This window comes from Pteronotus mesoamericanus, unplaced genomic scaffold (genome assembly GCF_021234165.1).
Source record: "Pteronotus mesoamericanus isolate MK-2021 breed Mesoamerican mustached bat unplaced genomic scaffold, CSHL_Meso_final scaffold_54, whole genome shotgun sequence".
Lineage (NCBI taxonomy): Eukaryota > Metazoa > Chordata > Mammalia > Chiroptera > Mormoopidae > Pteronotus > Pteronotus mesoamericanus.
Window position 1 is genome coordinate 37,071,835 of NW_026555321.1, and position 16,974 is coordinate 37,088,808.

The 16,974-nt window shown below is 55.3% G+C and overlaps 1 protein-coding gene across 1 annotated transcript; it reads left to right on the top strand.

The window, feature by feature from the left end:
- The first annotated feature begins 1,973 nt into the window (after positions 1-1,973).
- On the top strand, positions 1,974-15,846 carry ITIH3 (inter-alpha-trypsin inhibitor heavy chain 3). The gene is made up of 22 exons (XM_054595053.1): positions 1,974-2,092; positions 2,752-2,772; positions 4,080-4,246; positions 4,329-4,433; positions 4,693-4,855; positions 5,405-5,518; positions 6,594-6,719; positions 7,018-7,134; positions 7,377-7,545; positions 8,122-8,247; positions 8,549-8,730; positions 9,798-9,983; positions 10,131-10,270; positions 10,913-11,067; positions 11,758-11,772; positions 12,845-12,868; positions 13,104-13,139; positions 13,296-13,409; positions 13,911-14,115; positions 14,826-14,998; positions 15,184-15,295; positions 15,626-15,846. The coding sequence occupies exons 1-22, from the start codon at positions 2,000-2,002 to the stop codon at positions 15,753-15,755; spliced, it is 2,673 nt and encodes an 890-aa protein (XP_054451028.1). The 5' UTR covers positions 1,974-1,999; the 3' UTR covers positions 15,756-15,846.
- Positions 15,847-16,974: the final 1,128 nt, after the last annotated feature.

The following is a 16,974-nucleotide window of genomic DNA, read 5'->3' on the forward strand; positions in this document are numbered from 1 at the left end:
CTTAAAATGAATGTATGAGAGAAACACGAAATATCTATGGACTTGGGGTTCTGAAGAAGTGCTCTCAGTAGCCAGAAGCTGTACCCACGGGGGTCAGGGCCTCAGGAGGCAGTTTCTGGGTCCCACCCTCAGCTCAATTTCCCATGGAGGGTTTACAACCTGACAGTGAGATAGTATTTCTCAAAGGCAGAGACAGCCACCAGTCAGAAGCTGTGATTTGAACCCAGCTGCTCCTCACACTGATTCCCGGAACACACCATCAAGGTTCCTTCCTTCCCTTGGCTTTGCCTTGGATCCAGTTCAAGTGCAGTGTCAAAGGGCGCAGGGAGTTAACCGACACTTCAGGGAGCTGCTGGCCCTTCAGGTGAAAGCTGATGGCCTCCATTCACTCCTTTCCAAAGGATTTCTGCTTTTTCTCTGCTGGCTTCTGTACAGTCCCCACTCCAAATGAGGCTCATGAGGGCCCAGATCAGTAACACAAATTCAGAGTTAGTTTCACAGCTGCTCCAGGCCCAGGAAACACAGAGCCCTCAGTGGCAGGCTGGGGAGGGAGGGCAGCGAATGGAGTTTCAGAGACCAACCTGTTGTCTGGAGTATTCTGGGCTTCTTGAGGGAGAGCCATGGGCTGCCAGCTGGCTCGTCACTCTGAGTAAGATTCTGCCCAATTGGGGTCTCATTTCCCCCTCCTATATAAAGTGAGCCTGAAGATCTCTTAGATTCTATCTAATTCTAAATTCTGCTTGATGACTCTGGGTCCCTCCAAGTCCCCTGCTGTCCCTCAGGAGCCCCTTGAGCAGCCTCTGAATTGTTCTTTCAAGAGATAAGGGGGTTTCTTGCTGTTCTTCTGTTGCCAGCAGCCAACTCGCTCTGGACGTCTCACAGGTACAGAGCTTCCCGCCAAGGCCATGGCACAATCCCTAAATTAGCTGCCCCGTGCCCAGGCTTCCTCATCACCTCCATTTAGTAGTGGCTGAGTGGGAGGGTCCCTGGGTCATTTTGCTCAGAACAGCATTAGTTTGGCAAGCATATGGCTGCCACTCTGGGAGGTCCAGGGGCTGGCAGGGCCCTGGCGTGGCCTAGGAGGCCTCATTCGCCACTATGAGGGGACAGTCCCTGTCTCTGAAGCTTCCATTGTCCTGGAGGCCAGCGCCTCAGCCTCACTGGAGACTTCAGGAAAATGACTCTTTAAAAGGTTGAGGGCATCAGAGTCACCGGTCAGGCCCTGGGAATGCAGGGATAAATATGACATGGCCTGGCCCTTCAGGAGCCCAGAGGCTAGAGGCGGTGATCAGTCCTAAACATGCAAACGTCCACACAGGGTAAGGATGCAGCGGGGCTGCCTGTGGTCAGCCAGGGGATGAAAAAGGAAGGCTTCTGCAGGAAGACACTGGGGCTGGCAGAGATGAGAGATGCGGCATGCAGACAAGGGCAGGGCATGCTAGTGGGAGGAAAGAAAGTTCAGAAAAGCAACTTGGAGGCAGCTCACAGAGAGAGCTGAGCCGCTGGACTTGGGGTTTGTCCTTTCCCTGGGGCTGTGAGAAACATAGAAAGATAATGAGCAAGGGCTTCAGCCACGAAGATTGGAGCCTTAGAATGACGGATTGGTTTTGTGCCCTGGCAGCCTTGAGAAGAGGGGGACTACGATCCAGAAGCCACGTCACTGGTGCGGGTGGGAGGCGACAATGCTGAGAGATGCTGTTTGCTTTACATGTGATGCCATACCTTGTCACAACTGTCCTCACCCAGGGAGTCACAGGGCTTACACACAGCTTCTATTTTCCCCAGAGCCTCCACATCCCCCAGCCACTGGGAGTAAAGTCCCAAAATGCTGTTGACAATACCCACCCTGGTACTGGCAGATCAGACCCGTTATTCCACCCACACCTCAGCTTCCCGGACAGCCTCCGCCTCCGCTCCTCCCACCCTTTGCTGCAGGTCACTGACCCCACCAGTCAGCTGATTCATATAAAGAGTGTGAGCCAGGCCTGCATGCTCAGCGATGGCGTCTACTTGGTGGCCCTGCCTCATCTTGGCCCTGCTCTCTGGCTCGGTGGCCTTTGGCTTCCCGAGAAGCCCCTCCCGGCTGCTTGAGGTAAGTCCGTCCCCTCTTCACCATCTGGGCCCTTCAGCAGCCTAGGTGGTCTTCTAAATGGGTGATGGGGAGGTAGAGGGCTGGGCAGTGAGCTGCAGGGGATGGGGCTAAATGTTGAGAGAACTGGGCTCCAGACTTGCTGTTTAATCTTGGGCAAAGCTCTGAAATCTTCCTGGGCCTCTGTCTCTTCCCCACCTGTCAAACGGGTGCTGCCCCGTGAACTGCTCACCTCACTGAGGAGATACAACGGTCCACATCTGAGAAAAGGGCGGAGGCATCTAGGAAGGGCGGAGCTGAGCCCTGTGGTGTGCAGTGGTGGCGGGGTGCTCTCAGAGGGGGCCTCATGGACCTGGGGTGCAGGGAAAGGCAGAGTGAGGTGGGGTATGTGGGGCAGGGGAGGAGCTCTGGGTTTGGTTCTACCTGCCCTGCTCCCCTGAGTAGCCTGGAGACCTGCCCTCTCTGGCTCTCAGTTTCCCCACCCATTCAGAGCCCTTCCTACTCTGACATGGGACTCTGGGTTGGTCTTATGTCCAAAGGCCCTTCAAGGTGTGTGTGGGGGAGAGTCACCACCGAATCCTGGCCTCAGCCCAGAACCTGCCCCCCGAGCCATACTGACCTTGGCCTCGGCCTGACTCCACTGTTTGTCTTTGCTTTTGCAGAAACGGAGCCTCCAGGAAGGGGTGAGGACTTTCACCAGGGATGGGGTGGGGTGAAGTAGGGCAAGATGGAGCTGGTTACCCAACAGCTAAAGAGGTGGGCCCTAACAGCAGGTCCTGCACAGCTGACAAACAGGTCACAGCCCCCTGCCCTAGCAGACCCCCATGTGACTCAAGACCCCCAGGAAAGAGTGCCAGAGAACCATGCCCTCCCAGGCCACACCAGATGCAGCCCAGAATGGCCATTCCATCAGTCTTTCCTTCCACAAACACTTACCAGGCAGTTGTGGGTACTAGGCTGGCCTGGGGACACACAATGAATAGCCCCGTAACATCCTCACGAAGCATCCTTATATCCATGTTTAACCCAGATGTCTCCCTAAAGTCTCCCTTAGTCTACTGAACCCCCGTGGGAAAGAACATGTTGGGGTCATGAAGGCCTGCCCCACACAATCCCCTCGGCACTGGAAATAAATGCCCACTTGGGAGGTAGAATCAGGCAATTACCAAAGGACACAGTAAAAGGGTGGAACAAGATCCTTCTAAACGCAAGTGTGAAAGGTGAACAGGAAGAGCTAAACAGGTCTCTGACCCCACTGGGTCAGACGTGCGGAGACCTGGCCTGGCTGGAGCGCCTTGAGTGGAGGAGGCAGGGCCTGCCTGGAGGACCTCGGAGCCAGCAGAAGCACTGTCCTGAGGGTGATGGGCAGCACGGGAGGGCTTTAAGTGGGAGGGCGAGAGGGTCATATTTGTTTGTTATAAGATCTCTCTGGCTGCAAGCTGCATGGGAACCGATTACAGGGTTAAGGAGGCAGAGCAGGATGCCCCCCACCCCGCACCGCCCCCCCCCCGCCCCGCCCCACTTTGCTTCCTCTCTCCTCCTTCTCCTCTTGGCACAACATGAAGTTCCTTTTCATGGTGCAAAACTCCCCTCCCTAAGTGACTTCTTGCTGCTGAGCAACCAGTCAGGCTGTGCTAAGGAACTTGCGGGGCCCAGTGAATAGGGAGAAACAAAGGCCGGATCAGACAAGGCCTCTGCCCTCCGAGAAGCCCCTGATTTCTGAGGTGCTCAGAAAGGCCAGCGCTGGCCACAAGGCATCAGGACTGTCCAGGCCCCCATCATCAAATGGTGACCAATTGCACATAGGGATGGAGGAGGCCACCCAAGCTTCCAACATGGGTGACCGGGACAATGGAGGGTCACTTACCAGGCAGGGTCTTTGGAATCTGTAAAAGGAGCTGGGAAGAGGAGTGGCCAGGTTGAAGACTTGGTTTCCCAGTGGCGCAGGTTGGCAGGCCACCGCTGCTGATTGCCATCCTCTCTCCCACAGGCGGTTGATGGCATTGAGGTCTACAGTACCAAGATCAGCTGCAAGGTGACCTCCCGCTTTGCTCACAATGTCGTCACCACGAGGGCCGTCAACCGGGCAGATGCCGCCAAGGAGGTTTCCTTTGATGTGGAGCTGCCCAAGACAGCATTCATCACCAACTTCACTCTGTGGGTGCACTCGGCCTGCTGGCTCTGGGCTCTGGTGGGGAGTCTGGCCCAGCATGAGCCCCCCAACTCCCTTTCCCTGCAGGACCATCGATGGTGTTACCTACCCTGGGAATATCAAGGAGAAGGAAGTTGCCAAGAAGCAGTATGAAAAGGCTGTGTCCCAGGGCAAGACCGCTGGCTTGGTCAAGTAAGTAGGACCCCCAGGCCTTGGGGAGAATGCCTGGCCTGCAAGGGATGCAAACAACAACAGCAGTGGTTATTATTACTGTTGTAATGTGTGTCTGTAATTCTCACATTATCCCATTTTTGAAACTGAGGCAACAGAGACAACTGAGGCTTCGAGTGGGTCGGTGTCTCCCCCAAGGGGTTGGGACTTGAACCCAAGGCCGAGGACAGGTGAGGTTGTGCCGTCTGTGGGGCAGTCATTGCCTGGCACCCCCATTCAGGGCCTCTGGGCGGAAGCTGGAGAAATTCACGGTGTCCGTCAATGTGGCTGCGGGCAGCAAGGTCACGTTTGAGCTAACCTACGAAGAGCTGCTGAAGAGGCACAAGGGCAAGTACGAGATGTACCTTAAGATCCAGCCCAAACAACTGGTCAAGCACTTTGAGGTAATCAAGCACCCCTGCAGGCCCTGCTGAAACTGGGGGACAGGATGGGGGCTTGGGGAAGGGCCTTTGGGACAGAGCTCGGAGCAGGGCCAAGAACACAGGTCCGGGCCTCAGTGCTGGCTGAGGAGGCTTGGGCAATTACAATGGCTCCGGCCACAGCAGCAGGGACAAGGGGAGGAGGCTGGGCTGGACCCACCCGGATCCTTGGGTGCTGGGCCCTTGGGGACATCACAAAGTGTCTCTGTATAGCTAGTAACTTGTTATGGGGGTGCTTTACCTACATTAGGTATGAAACCCAAAGAAAACAATTTAGTGGTGGAAATTGGACACCATCTGGCAGGTGGTGGAAGAGCTTTGGGGTCAGAGAACCATCGACTGGTCCTTTTGGTCATTTTCTTGGTGGGAGACACCAGGTGTGGCTGTCACAGAGTTGTCCTAGAAGCTGGTCCCCGCACCATCACTGACATATCCCCCTCCCTCTGGCCCTGTCCCAGAGGCTGCCCTCTGCACTGTCCCTGAGTAACATTTCCTTACCTTTGGACATTTCAGATCGAGGCAGACATCTTCGAGCCCCAGGGCATTAGTGCACTGGATGCTGAGGCCTCATTCATCACCAATGACCTCCTGAGCAGTGCCCTCACCAAGTCCTTCTCAGGGAAAAAGGTGGTACAGATGCCTCTCAGGCCTGGGGGGCAGGGGCAGGGACAGTCTGAGAGCTGGGGCCTGGCTGATGCTTGAGAGTGTATGTCTGCAGCCGTCACTGTCTCCCTGCCACCTGGGTCAGAAGCGAGGACGCTGGACGTAGGGGGCTGCTTGCTGATGATGGCCTGCCAGAGGAACTGACCCGCCGCAGGAGCCCTGCCCCATCCCCCGTCCTGTCCCCCACAGTTTCAGCAGGGCCTGCACGGCTGCTTGATTACCTCGAAGTGCTTGACCAGTTGCTTGGGCTGGAACTGGTGGTGGTGGTGGTGGGAAACCATTTATAAAGCCCAGTCTCATTCTATCTGGGCGAGGGCAGGGGGGTGACAGGTAGGGCAGGTTACTGTCCTTTTTTACAGATAAGGACACTGAGACTAGAGGGAGTCATTTAGATCTACTGATTCCATCTGCATTGAGGGGTGGAAGATGAAAGGGAATTTTATTCCTGGTGCTGGTGGTTGACTCTAGTCCCCAAGCCCCCAGCAATTCCAGTGTCTTGCTGGTCATGGGAAGTGGATGCATAGACTTTTACATGAAATGCAAACCCCAGTCATTCAGAGGTTCCAGGGGGAGGCCTGAGGAGCACAAACTCAGAGGGCTGGTGGCTTCTGCAGGGCAGCGGCCGGGTCCGGTCCTCTCCCACCTCCCTGCTCTGCCTCCTCCCCACCCCTGCCCCACCTTGGCACCAACACAAACCACTCGACATGAAGTTCCTTTTCATGGGGCAAAACTCCCCTCCTCAAGTGACTCCTCAGTGATGAACACCAAGTAGGCTGAGCTAAGGGACTTAGCTGAGCAGGGAAAGATGAAGGCTAAATAGGACAAGGCCATTGCCCTCTGAGGCGCCCCAGATCTCTGAGGGGACAGAGGTGCTCAGAAAGGCCAGTGTATGCTGGATGGCAGCATGACTCTCCAGGTGCTGGCCTCCGGGTTCCTCTCTACGAGGGCTGTGCCTGACTCCTCAGGGCAACCCTGGGTTGAGGTCTGCAGTGGGCAGACCCTGGCCAAGCTGAGCAAGGCCCACCTTCTCCCCACTCAGGGTCATGTGTCCTTCAAGCCCAGCTTGGACCAACAGCGTTCATGCCCAACCTGTACCGACTCCCTCCTCAAAGGAGATTTCGTCATCACCTATGATGTGAACAGAGATTCTCCAGCCAACGTGCAGGTACCTCCTCACTGGCTTCATCAGGCTGGTCGATTCCACATCACAGAGGAGTGAGGGCTGGTGCGGGCGGGGGGCCACAGCTACATCTAGTGCCACCCTCACTCTGGATCTTCGTTCCTAGGGCAAGTTTCCTGTCGGGCATGGGGGTGGCAGGCAGCCCAGGGTTTGTGTGGCACATTCAGGAAGGTGGGAACAAACATCTTCTTGACCTGCTACATGTCTGCTTCTATTTGCAAGGGTAGCCCACATGCAGTTGCTAAAATGATGTGGGCCTCCAGTCTCTCTCTCCCCTTTCCAGATAGTCAATGGCTACTTTGTGCATTTCTTTGCACCTCAAGGCCTTCCTGTGGTGCCTAAGAATCTGGTCTTTGTGATTGATATCAGCGGCTCCATGCATGGTCGGAAACTGGAACAGGTACTGTCCTCTGCGTAAGTGGGGGTGAGGGGTGGAGGAGAGAGACTTTTTATTTTAAGTGGACAAAGCTGATATTTCCAGTGAAAGAGGAGGAAGGGGAACGGGATAATAAAAGGCACAAAACATCTGCCCCTTTCATTTCAGGTGGCAGGTGCCCCACCGCCAGCCCGGCCTGGGAAGACACCAGGCTGTCTGCCGCTCCCTCTCCCAGCTTCTTGTCTGCTCCTCTTTCTCTTTCCCAGACAAAAGATTCCCTCCTCAAAATCCTGGATGATATGAAAGAGGATGACTACCTGAATTTCATCCTGTTCAGTGGAGATGTGATCACTTGGAAAGACAATTTAGTTCAAGCCCTTCCTGAGAACATCCAGGAGGCCAGGACGTTTGTGAACAATATTCGTGTTCAAGGAAGTAAGAACAGAGGGGAGTGCACACTCCTGCTGCCCGTCACTTGGCCTGAGCAGCCTGCGTTCCTCCTTCTTGGGGCACAGACTTTGCTGGCAGACCCCAGCTGGGGGTAGACGTGGGACTAGGGTGGGGGTCCTCAGGCTTGAGTGCAGGCTGTCTCTTCTGCAGTCTAAGAAAACCCATTCTTTCTGTTTTTAACCCGTCATCTCAGTGCCCCACAAATCCTCGCAAAATAAGACCACAGAGAACCCTTATCATAGGCTGTTTCTTATGGAAAATCACAAGTGATATCTTCACTGCTCCCCGCTCCTCCCAGTGAGCAGGCTGGGAGTCCATCTCACTGTTTCCCAAATTGTTTTTACAATCACCACGTGCTTCTATCCCTAGCAGCCCTGAGGGGCTGGTTTTACCCCCATTTGAAAGAAGAAATCATTCATTCTTCACTCCCTAGTCAATATTTACCAAGTACCACCACCTACTGGTGGCCTGGGTTCTTGGGCACGTGAGCCGGGCCTAATGTCCTGAACTCCTCCACCTGGCCCCGGAGGACCCCCTCCCACGGTGTTGTCTGTGTGCCAGTGACCAACATCAACGACGGGCTGCTGAGAGGCATCAGCATGCTGAACAGGGCTCGGGAGGAGCACATCGTCCCAGAGAGGAGCACCTCCATCATCATCATGCTGACCGACGGGGACGCCAATGCTGGTAAGGCAGGAGGCCATGGCTGTGAACCAGAACCACAGTGCCTGGCTGCCACTCCTGGCTCTGCAGCCTGCTTGCTGTAAGACCGTGGGCAGCTCTCCCCAGGCCCCCCCACGGACTGTGAGCCTCTCAAGAGCAGGGCTTCCCTCCCCCTGCCAGGACTCCCCGCCGTCGGCCCTGACAAGGGCTCATGGCCACGATGCCACCAGCTCTGCACATGCAGGAGTCAGACCTCTTCAGACAGAACTAGTCCAGACAGTTGCTGGGGCAGTGGCTGGGGTGTGAACACCCCTTTATCCTGCAGGTGAAAGCAGACCTGAAAAAATCCAGGAGAACGTGCACAGTGCCATTGGAGGCAAGTTCCCCTTATATAACCTGGGCTTTGGCCACAATCTGAATTATAACTTCCTGGAAAAGATGGCCCTGGAGAACAATGGATTTGCCCGGCACATTTATGAGGATTCCGATGCCGACTTGCAGTTACAGGTATGCCTTACTTGTACCCGTCTAGGAATGAGGAGCTCACTCCTTCCTCTGGAAGTTGTTCCTCTTAAGTTGATACCTCTGGTTACCACTTACCCATCAGTAATGGTTCTGGTTTTGTCCTCGGGCTACAGGGGGCAGATCCACCCCCTCCACAGGACTGCCAGATCAAATATAGGACATCAGTTAAATATGAATTTCTGATTAAAAAATGAGTAATTTTTTAGCATAAGCTTTGCCCTAAAGATTGTACAAGACACTGTATTTGTTTGCTGGGGCTGCCATAACAAAATGCTACAAACAAAATGGCTTAAACAACAGACACTTACTGTCTCACATTTCTGGAGGCTAGAAGTCCAAGATCCAGGTGTTGACAGGCTTGGTTCCTTGTGAGGGCTCTAGGGGGGCAGATCTTCCAGGCCTCGCTCCTTGGCTTGTAGATGTTCATCTTCTCCCTTTCTCTTCACATCATTTTCCTCGTGTGTGTCTGTCTCTGGGTCCAAATTTCCCCCTTTCCTAAGGACACCAGTCATGTTGGATTGAGGTCTATCCTAACGACCTCATTTTAACTCGGTTACCTCTCTAAAGACCCTATCCCCAAATAAGGTCACATGTTGAGGTACTGGGGGTAAGGAATTTAACCTATGTATTTTGGGGGTATACAATTCATCCCATAACAGACATACTTATGCTAAAAATTAACTTCTTGTTTACCTGACATTCAAATTTAACTGCATGTCCTGTATTTTCTTTCGCTAAACCTGGCAACCCCACTCATCCCTGGCGCAGGCGACAGCACCTCCAGCCCTGCGGTGGGGCCCCCGGGCCTCATCCTGCCCGCTCCCACCCCACATCCTGCCTTCTCTCCTTACTTTCGTTCCAGCATTTTTGGAGTGCTTTCTGTGTGCCGAGAGCTCTGTCCTCACCTTTGCATTCTTCCCAGCCCCGGAGAAGGGGCGAGCAGGCCAGGCCTGGCCCAGGGGTGTCAGTGAGGGCACACCCACCCTGACCTCTCCATGCCCAAATGGCCTGGTGGCCTGAGGTGACCAGGTCCCATCTCTGGACTCTAGGGCTTCTATGAGGAGGTGGCCAACCCGCTGCTGACGGAGGTGGAGGTGAAGTACCCTGAGAATGCTATCCTGGACCTCACCCAGAACATTTACCCACACTTCTACGATGGCTCTGAGATTGTGGTGGCTGGGCGCCTGGTGGACGAGGACATGAACAACTTTAAGGCCGATGTGAAAGGTCACGGGGTGAGCTGGGCTGGGGATGGAGGACCGGCACCCATGGAGCCTGTGCCTGCTGGCTGACGGCCAAGCAGTGGCCGCACCTGAACCAGGACCACCAGGCTCCAGGCCTCCATTCCCCGAGCCTCTCACTTCCTCCCACCCCTGCCCCAGGCCATCAACGACCTGACCTTCACAGAAGATGTGGACGTGAAGGAGATGGAGAGGGCCCTGCAGGAGCAGCAATACATTTTTGGGGACTACATCGAGCGTCTCTGGGCCTACCTCACCATTGAGCAGCTGCTGGAGAAACGGTGACCCTGGCCCAGCCCCCACCCAGCCGAGCTCACATTGGGCCCCGGCTCTGCCCCAGCTTCGCCCTGTGCCTGCCTCTAGGCTGTCTCTGCTCTGGGGGTGCCCAAGAGGAAGAACACTAGGCCACCCCCAGGAAGTACATTCCCAGCTGCCCTGCTCTCTTTTCTGCCCAGCCCCTCAGAATGTTTTTCTAGGAACAGAGCCAGCCTGGCATCTGGGGGAGGTGATGCAGAGGCTGAAGGCTGGGATACAGCCCCCGGTCCCCAGAGAGCAGAGCCTGGGTCCATTTGACAGGGCCATGCCAGCCTTCTTTCAGGTGGGACTAGATTGTAGAGCACCTGGTGCAGGGGCTGGCACACGCTGAGCACTCATCACGAATGATTGCTGTGGTGGCCATTTCAAGCTCCTCATATTTTATATGTGGGGAAACTGAGGCCCCTCAGACAAGAAGCACAGCCTGTCCATCTGTCCCAGGGAACTGACGAATCAGTTTTTTTTTGAGCACAAGTGGGCTCCGCCCTGGGGAAAAGGGGTCCTGGGATGCCTCTGGGGCTCCTGGCTTGGTGCAGGCAGTTAGAGCAGGGGAAGGCGGCAGGGGGCGGCTCTCTGGGTTGGCCCTCTCACCACTCCCCTCCCTACAGCAAGAATGCCCATGGCGAGAAGAAGGAGAATATCACTGCCCAGGCCCTGGACCTGTCCCTCAAGTACAACTTCGTGACTCCACTGACCTCCATGGTGGTCACCAAGCCTGAAGAAAATGAGAACAAGATGGCCCTTGCCAACAAGCCTGGGGAAGGTGGGCACGGAGAGTGAAGGCCAGAACTTGGAGGCCTTCTTTTAAGACCCAGGCCTTGGAGGCCCTGAAGAGGAATGGGCCAGGCTGGGGAGACCCAGACCCGCTGATGAAGAGCCCGGTCCAAGGGGCGCTGAAGCAAAACTGGCCAAGGGCTGGGAGGGCGTTGTTGGAGGGAGTGAAGCTGTCAGTGGAGACAATGGGGTATGAGTTAAATACAGGCCTCAGAGTCTCTAAACGGGTATGAGTAGAAAGGTGAGTAACCTGCCCAGAGTAATTTCCAGGAAAGGGACTTAGGCCACAATGTGGAAGGGCTCAGCTAGACAAGAGGAAGTACTCCTAGCCTTAAAGTTAGGCCTGGAGCATGTGCCTGGGCATTGTGAGAGGAAAAGGGCCTGAGGGCGGGAGGCTGGGGCCAGGCCGGCTCACCGCACCGCACCGCAGGAGGGAAGTCCTGAGCATCCCCGCAGCTGGGCAGGGGAGGTGCAGGGTTGGCATTGGGAGGCAGGGGAGGCAGAGGGCTGGTCCAGGCCAGGCCAGGCCAGGAGCTCCTGGTTCCTGCAGAAACCCTGTGGGAGCACAGCTGGCTGCTGGGAGGCCCACAGCCCGGGACCGGTTGGACAGGCAGCAAGCTGGTCACATTGGCCAGCTGTCTGTGGCTTCTAACACATTTCTCCTATTCTCCCCTCACAGGGTATACAGATACAGGTGAGCTTCAGTCAGCGGCTGGATGGGTGTCCATGGGGACAAGAGAGAATAAGGAGGCCTTCCCAAACATGCTGGGGGATGCCTGGCCTAGGAGGGAGCCCTCGGGACACCTGGGCTCAGGTCCCAGTTCTATTGCCACCCACGAGCAACCTTGGGCCCAGCTCTGCCCCTCTCTGAGCCTCAGGGCCCTTGTCAGTTGACTGAGTGTTGCTTCCTCTGCCCAAAGAGGGACAATCAGTATGAGAGTGTCATGTGACCTGCAAAGTGCGCAGTGTCCCACATCAGCCACTCGCACTGCCTCGTTCCCACGGCAACCCTCTGAGAGAGTCCTCCTATGGTTCCCACTTTACTGTGAGGAAACTGAGGCACAGAGGTGAAGGCTTTTTGCTCAAGGGCTCTGTCAGCAGGTGGCCAAGCCAGGATGCTGCCCAGGCAGCCTGGTTACAGTGCCTGAGCTGGAATTCACAGCACCCTGTGCCTCTCTCATTACAACATTGGAACCCCAGCTCCTACAAGCCCACCACCACCCGGCGGGGCTTCACCAGCCCCCGCCTGCCTGCCTCACCTCCATCAGTACAGGTTGTTCTACCCAAGCAGCACATTTAGACTGGGTCATGGCTTTGCCCTTAGTACAGCCTTATCAAATGTACAGTCACTGGTGTGTATATGCACATAAGTGTGTGTGTGTGTGTGTTTTACTATCAAGGACAATAGACAGCTGTGAGCCTCACCCCTCCTCAGCGGGGTGGGAGCTCAAGGGTGAAGGACAGTATCTGTTGTGAGCTTTACTCATGACAGAGAAGCGGACCATCTAATGGCTTGCATTTTAGCCATATGAAAATGCCGTGCCCCCCTGGCCTTAAAATTACACCCATATTACCACGAGCCCTGGAAAGGAGTTCCCTGGGCATTTCCATAGCTTAGGCCTACGGGTCCCATGCCTGCTCTCTAGCTGTCACTGTTGGAGTTTCACTGGACACCAGTAGCCTCAAGACAGGCAGCAGACATGGGGGTTGGGGAGAGGGGAACCTGAGACTCCACTCACAACTGCCCTCTGGCTTCTTTTTTTCAGTGATCCCCTCTATGGCTTACCTGAGTGAGTATACGCTGCTGCCGCAGCCCCCTGCCCAGAGCATGGCACACTGGAGTCTTCCCGAATCCGCTCTCTGGGACAGGCAGAGGGCCGGATCCTGAGCAGATGGGGGTGGGTGGGTGGGTGTTGGGAGCATTAGGGAGCAGGAAGGGGGGACATGAATCAAACTCTGGGTGAGGTCCTGGTGTCCCCGGAGGCCTGCTTGTTTTGTTCATCCCTCTCTCCTTTGCGTCCATAGCCAGCTACCAGCCTCCTTCGCCACCTTCCTACTATGGTGAGTTCCCTGTTCCTCCTGGGGCAAGACTCAGGGCCCAGGACCCAACACTTCCTGCCTGCCTAGGAGTCCATCCTACAGGGTCCAGAGGGTGAGGGGAGGCCCCAGGAACAGTGAGAGGCCCGGAACCCAGGCATTTCTCTGATGTGCCTTCAGTCGATGGAGATCCCCACTTCATCATCCAAGTCCCAGACAAAGACGATGCCATCTGCTTCAACATCGATGAAGATCCAGGCACAGTGCTGCGCCTCATTCAGGACCCCGTCACAGGTGGGGGCTATGGGCCAGGGCCAGGGCCAGAGGCTCTTCCTGGGAAGGCCTGGAGACCCCCAGGGTAGGCATATGGACTAGGTCCTCACTCTGCCCATAAGGCACCCATCTTTATATGCACATTACATGCTGGAGGGGGCTGTCCAGGACCATAGGCTAATCAAGTCCTCTAGGGGCCAGTGTGTTGAGGAGATGGTTAGAATTAAGGGCAGCCTGGTCCTGAGGGCAGAACCCAGCCTGTATCTGGGGAATAGTTTTTCTCTGAACACTACTCCCTTGTCCAGGCAAGGGGCAGGTCTACAATGTGGGCCCTCAGCCACCAGCATGACCTGAGCGTCTAGCGTCTAGGAACAGATGGAGTTAGCTCTAAAGCTCTGGTCTCTTCTTGGGACCTCTACTCTACTACCTCTCAGCAAGTCTGGCTGAGGGGAAGGCACATCCTTTAAAGGCCAGCTGGACTCAGGCGATCTCACTGGTCTTATTGCCCTGTGTCTCTGGCAGGCTTCACAGTTAATGGGCAGATCATTGGTGACAAGAGACACAGCTCTAACTCTGAGACCAGAAAGACTTACTTTGGCAAACTGGGCATTGCTAACACTCAGAAGGACTTCCGGATTGAGGTGACTCCAGAGAAGATTACCCTGTGGAATGGGGATACACAGAGCACTTTCAGCTGGCTGGACACAGTCACGGTCACACAGGACGGGTAAGGCCCCACTACTGGGCCTGTGAGGGACACTGTGGTCCAATGATCTAAGGAGGCCTGAGGGATTTGGAGAAATTCCAGGACAGTAGATCCATAAGGAGTCACAGAGGAGACTGGTGGCCTTGGAGTTCAACTCCTGCCCCAGGGGAAGGTGACTATGGAAGACCCCAAACAACTACTTGTGCCCTGTCAGAGCCAGAATCCATAACTGGACAGTTCACAGGACTGACCTTAGGGGAAGCACTGCATGGATGGAAGTTTTAGGTGGATGTGGCAATCTGGTAATAACAACAATCTTATTTGCATCTTTTCTGGCTGAACTGATTAGTGTCCAAACTCTTCAGCCTCTCTTATGCCTTTATGTTACCCAGAGCCTGGTGGTCAGGACAGGGGTGTTACTCCCACTGAGGCTCAGATAGGGGGCAGAACTTGTCTAAGGTCACACAGGAAGCCAGTGGCTGAGCTGGGACTTGATCCCAGGCCTCCAGATTTCCAGGACAGTCCCCTTTCTTGTTTACAGAGGTGCCAGGATGCACTTAGCGGAGGGTGTAGTTGGCACACATGAGGTGTTTTTTCCCCAACACCCTGAGATAGTTTCCAGAGTCTGTGCTCTCAGATGCCATGTACAGGAAAGGCCCTGCCAGGATGTCCTTGATTCAGATGCCCAGTGTGATGGCCACTGTGCCCCTTACTGCCCTCTTCTCTCCTAGGCTGTCTGTGATGATCAACAGGAAGAAGAACATGGTGGTCTCCTTTGGAGATGGGGTTACCTTTGTGGTGGTTCTGCACCAGGTGTGGAAGAAACATCCTGGCCACTTCGACTTTCTGGGTTTCTACGTGGTGGACAGTCACCGGATGTCAGGACAGACACACGGGCTGCTGGGTACGAAATGTTCAAGCTTCAGGCTGTTCGCAGGGCAGAGGGAAAAGCCATGTGAAAGGCCATCCTTGTCACCCCAGACCCGGCACACAACACCCCATTCAGCCTTTGCCTTAACCTGGAAGGCCGGTGGCCATCTTACCTGGGGTGTTGGCAGGGGCTGACAATGTGAATGCTTTTATTCCCAGGACAATTCTTCCGCCCCTTTGATTTTGAAGTGTCTGACGTCCACCCAGGCTCTGACCCCACAAAGCCAGAGGCCACAGTGGTGGTGAAGAACCATAGGCTGGCAGTCACCAGGTGAAAGGACTCATCTGACATCCCCTCCCTGCCCAGTAACAAGCCAGGAGGCAAGAGCCCTCGGCCCACACTCATCAGCCCCACACGCTCTTGTCTGCTGTGGGGCACCCTCATTTCCCTCTGGGGTCTTGGTCCCCTTTAGGGCTCTCTGAATCAGAAAAAGGCCCAGCTTGGCCCCCTACAAGAAATGATTATACAGCCTCATTCTTGACCAAAGAGTTCTGGACTCCTAGAATTAGCAACTTCACTCCCTTTTCCGACATTAGGTCGATGAGCATGGCAACCACCTTGCCTACGCTGTGTATCACTGCATCTCTCTCCTTTCTCCAGGGGCTCCCAGAAAGACTACAGCAAGGATGTCAACAATGGCACCAAAGTGTCCTGCTGGTTCGTGCACAACAACGGCCAGGGGCTGATTGATGGAGTACACAGTGACTACATTGTCTCTGACCTGTTCTGAGGTGGCTGGCCCAGCTTGCCTGGTGCCTGGAACAGGGCACAGAGCCGAGCCTGCAGGAGGGTGGCAACAATAAAGGCCAAGGTGGAAACCAGACTGTGGCCAGCGTCTGCGTGCCTCCCTGAGCCCCTGCTCCAGGGACACCAGCCAGTCCTGTGGCAGCTCAAAAGAGGGGTTGGCTGCTAGGAAGGCAACTTTCTGGGCCTCCCCAGAAGTGGGGCTGAAAGACGGGGCTGGCTAGGGCAGCACTTTAGGGAGTCAAATGCATGATGGTTCGAGAAGGAAAAAAATTAAGAATTGACTCTGGAGTAAAGAGGCTCTGAGAAGTTGGGAAGGACTGGATGCACTTCAGAGTCCAGGAGGGCCATAAGAAAAGGCAGGGGGCTCAGGAGCCCCTACCAGGACCTTCAGGCCTAGAGATCCCTCTGTGACTCTGAAGCAGAGAGTGCAGATAATTGTGCATGCCATCCAATCCACCCATCTGCCCACTCTCCATCAGTCTGCCAGTCAGCCATCCATTCGTCAGATCAACCCAACATCCTGAGCTAGGCTCTGGGGGTACACAGCTTAGTGACTCAGTTCCTGTTTCCAGGGGTGCCTTAAGTGTGCCTTCAGCTGGGCCAGGGATCCCTGGGATCCTCCAGTCACATCCCATGAAGACCACCTGCTACACCCTCACAAGTCCTGGGTGGGGTCAGGGGGTCAGCCCAGTTCCTGGACAAGGGGCTCTAGAAGCCTCTCCCACCTGAACAACTAGAACTGCCCCTTCCTGGTTCTTGCTGCTTCCAGGGAGAGCTTTCTACAGAACAGAACCAACCATTGCTCTCTGCCTAAAACCCTGTACAGGACGTCTCCCACCCATTGCTCTTGGGACGAAGTCCTTCCTATGGCTTCTCAGCTCCATCAGCTCTACACAGCAGGCACTTTCCCTTACTTTCTGGGTTCCAGACGCACAGAGTGCTTCCAGTTCTGCAAACATAACCCCTCCTGCCCTAGATTCTTTGCCTCTGTTGCTCTTTCTGCCTGAGGGGCTGAGGGCATGCTGGGCAGAGGGTACGCCACTGAAGGAAGCAGTGGGCAGCTTTGTTCGATGGCACAGCCAGAGACACAATAAGGCTGGAAGGGGTTAGAGTCACCCTGGGAGGGATCATGATCGTCAGTGCGGGCACGGGTGGGATCTGGCCGTGGGTCATGAGGGTGCTTTCCTACCTCCCACTGCAGG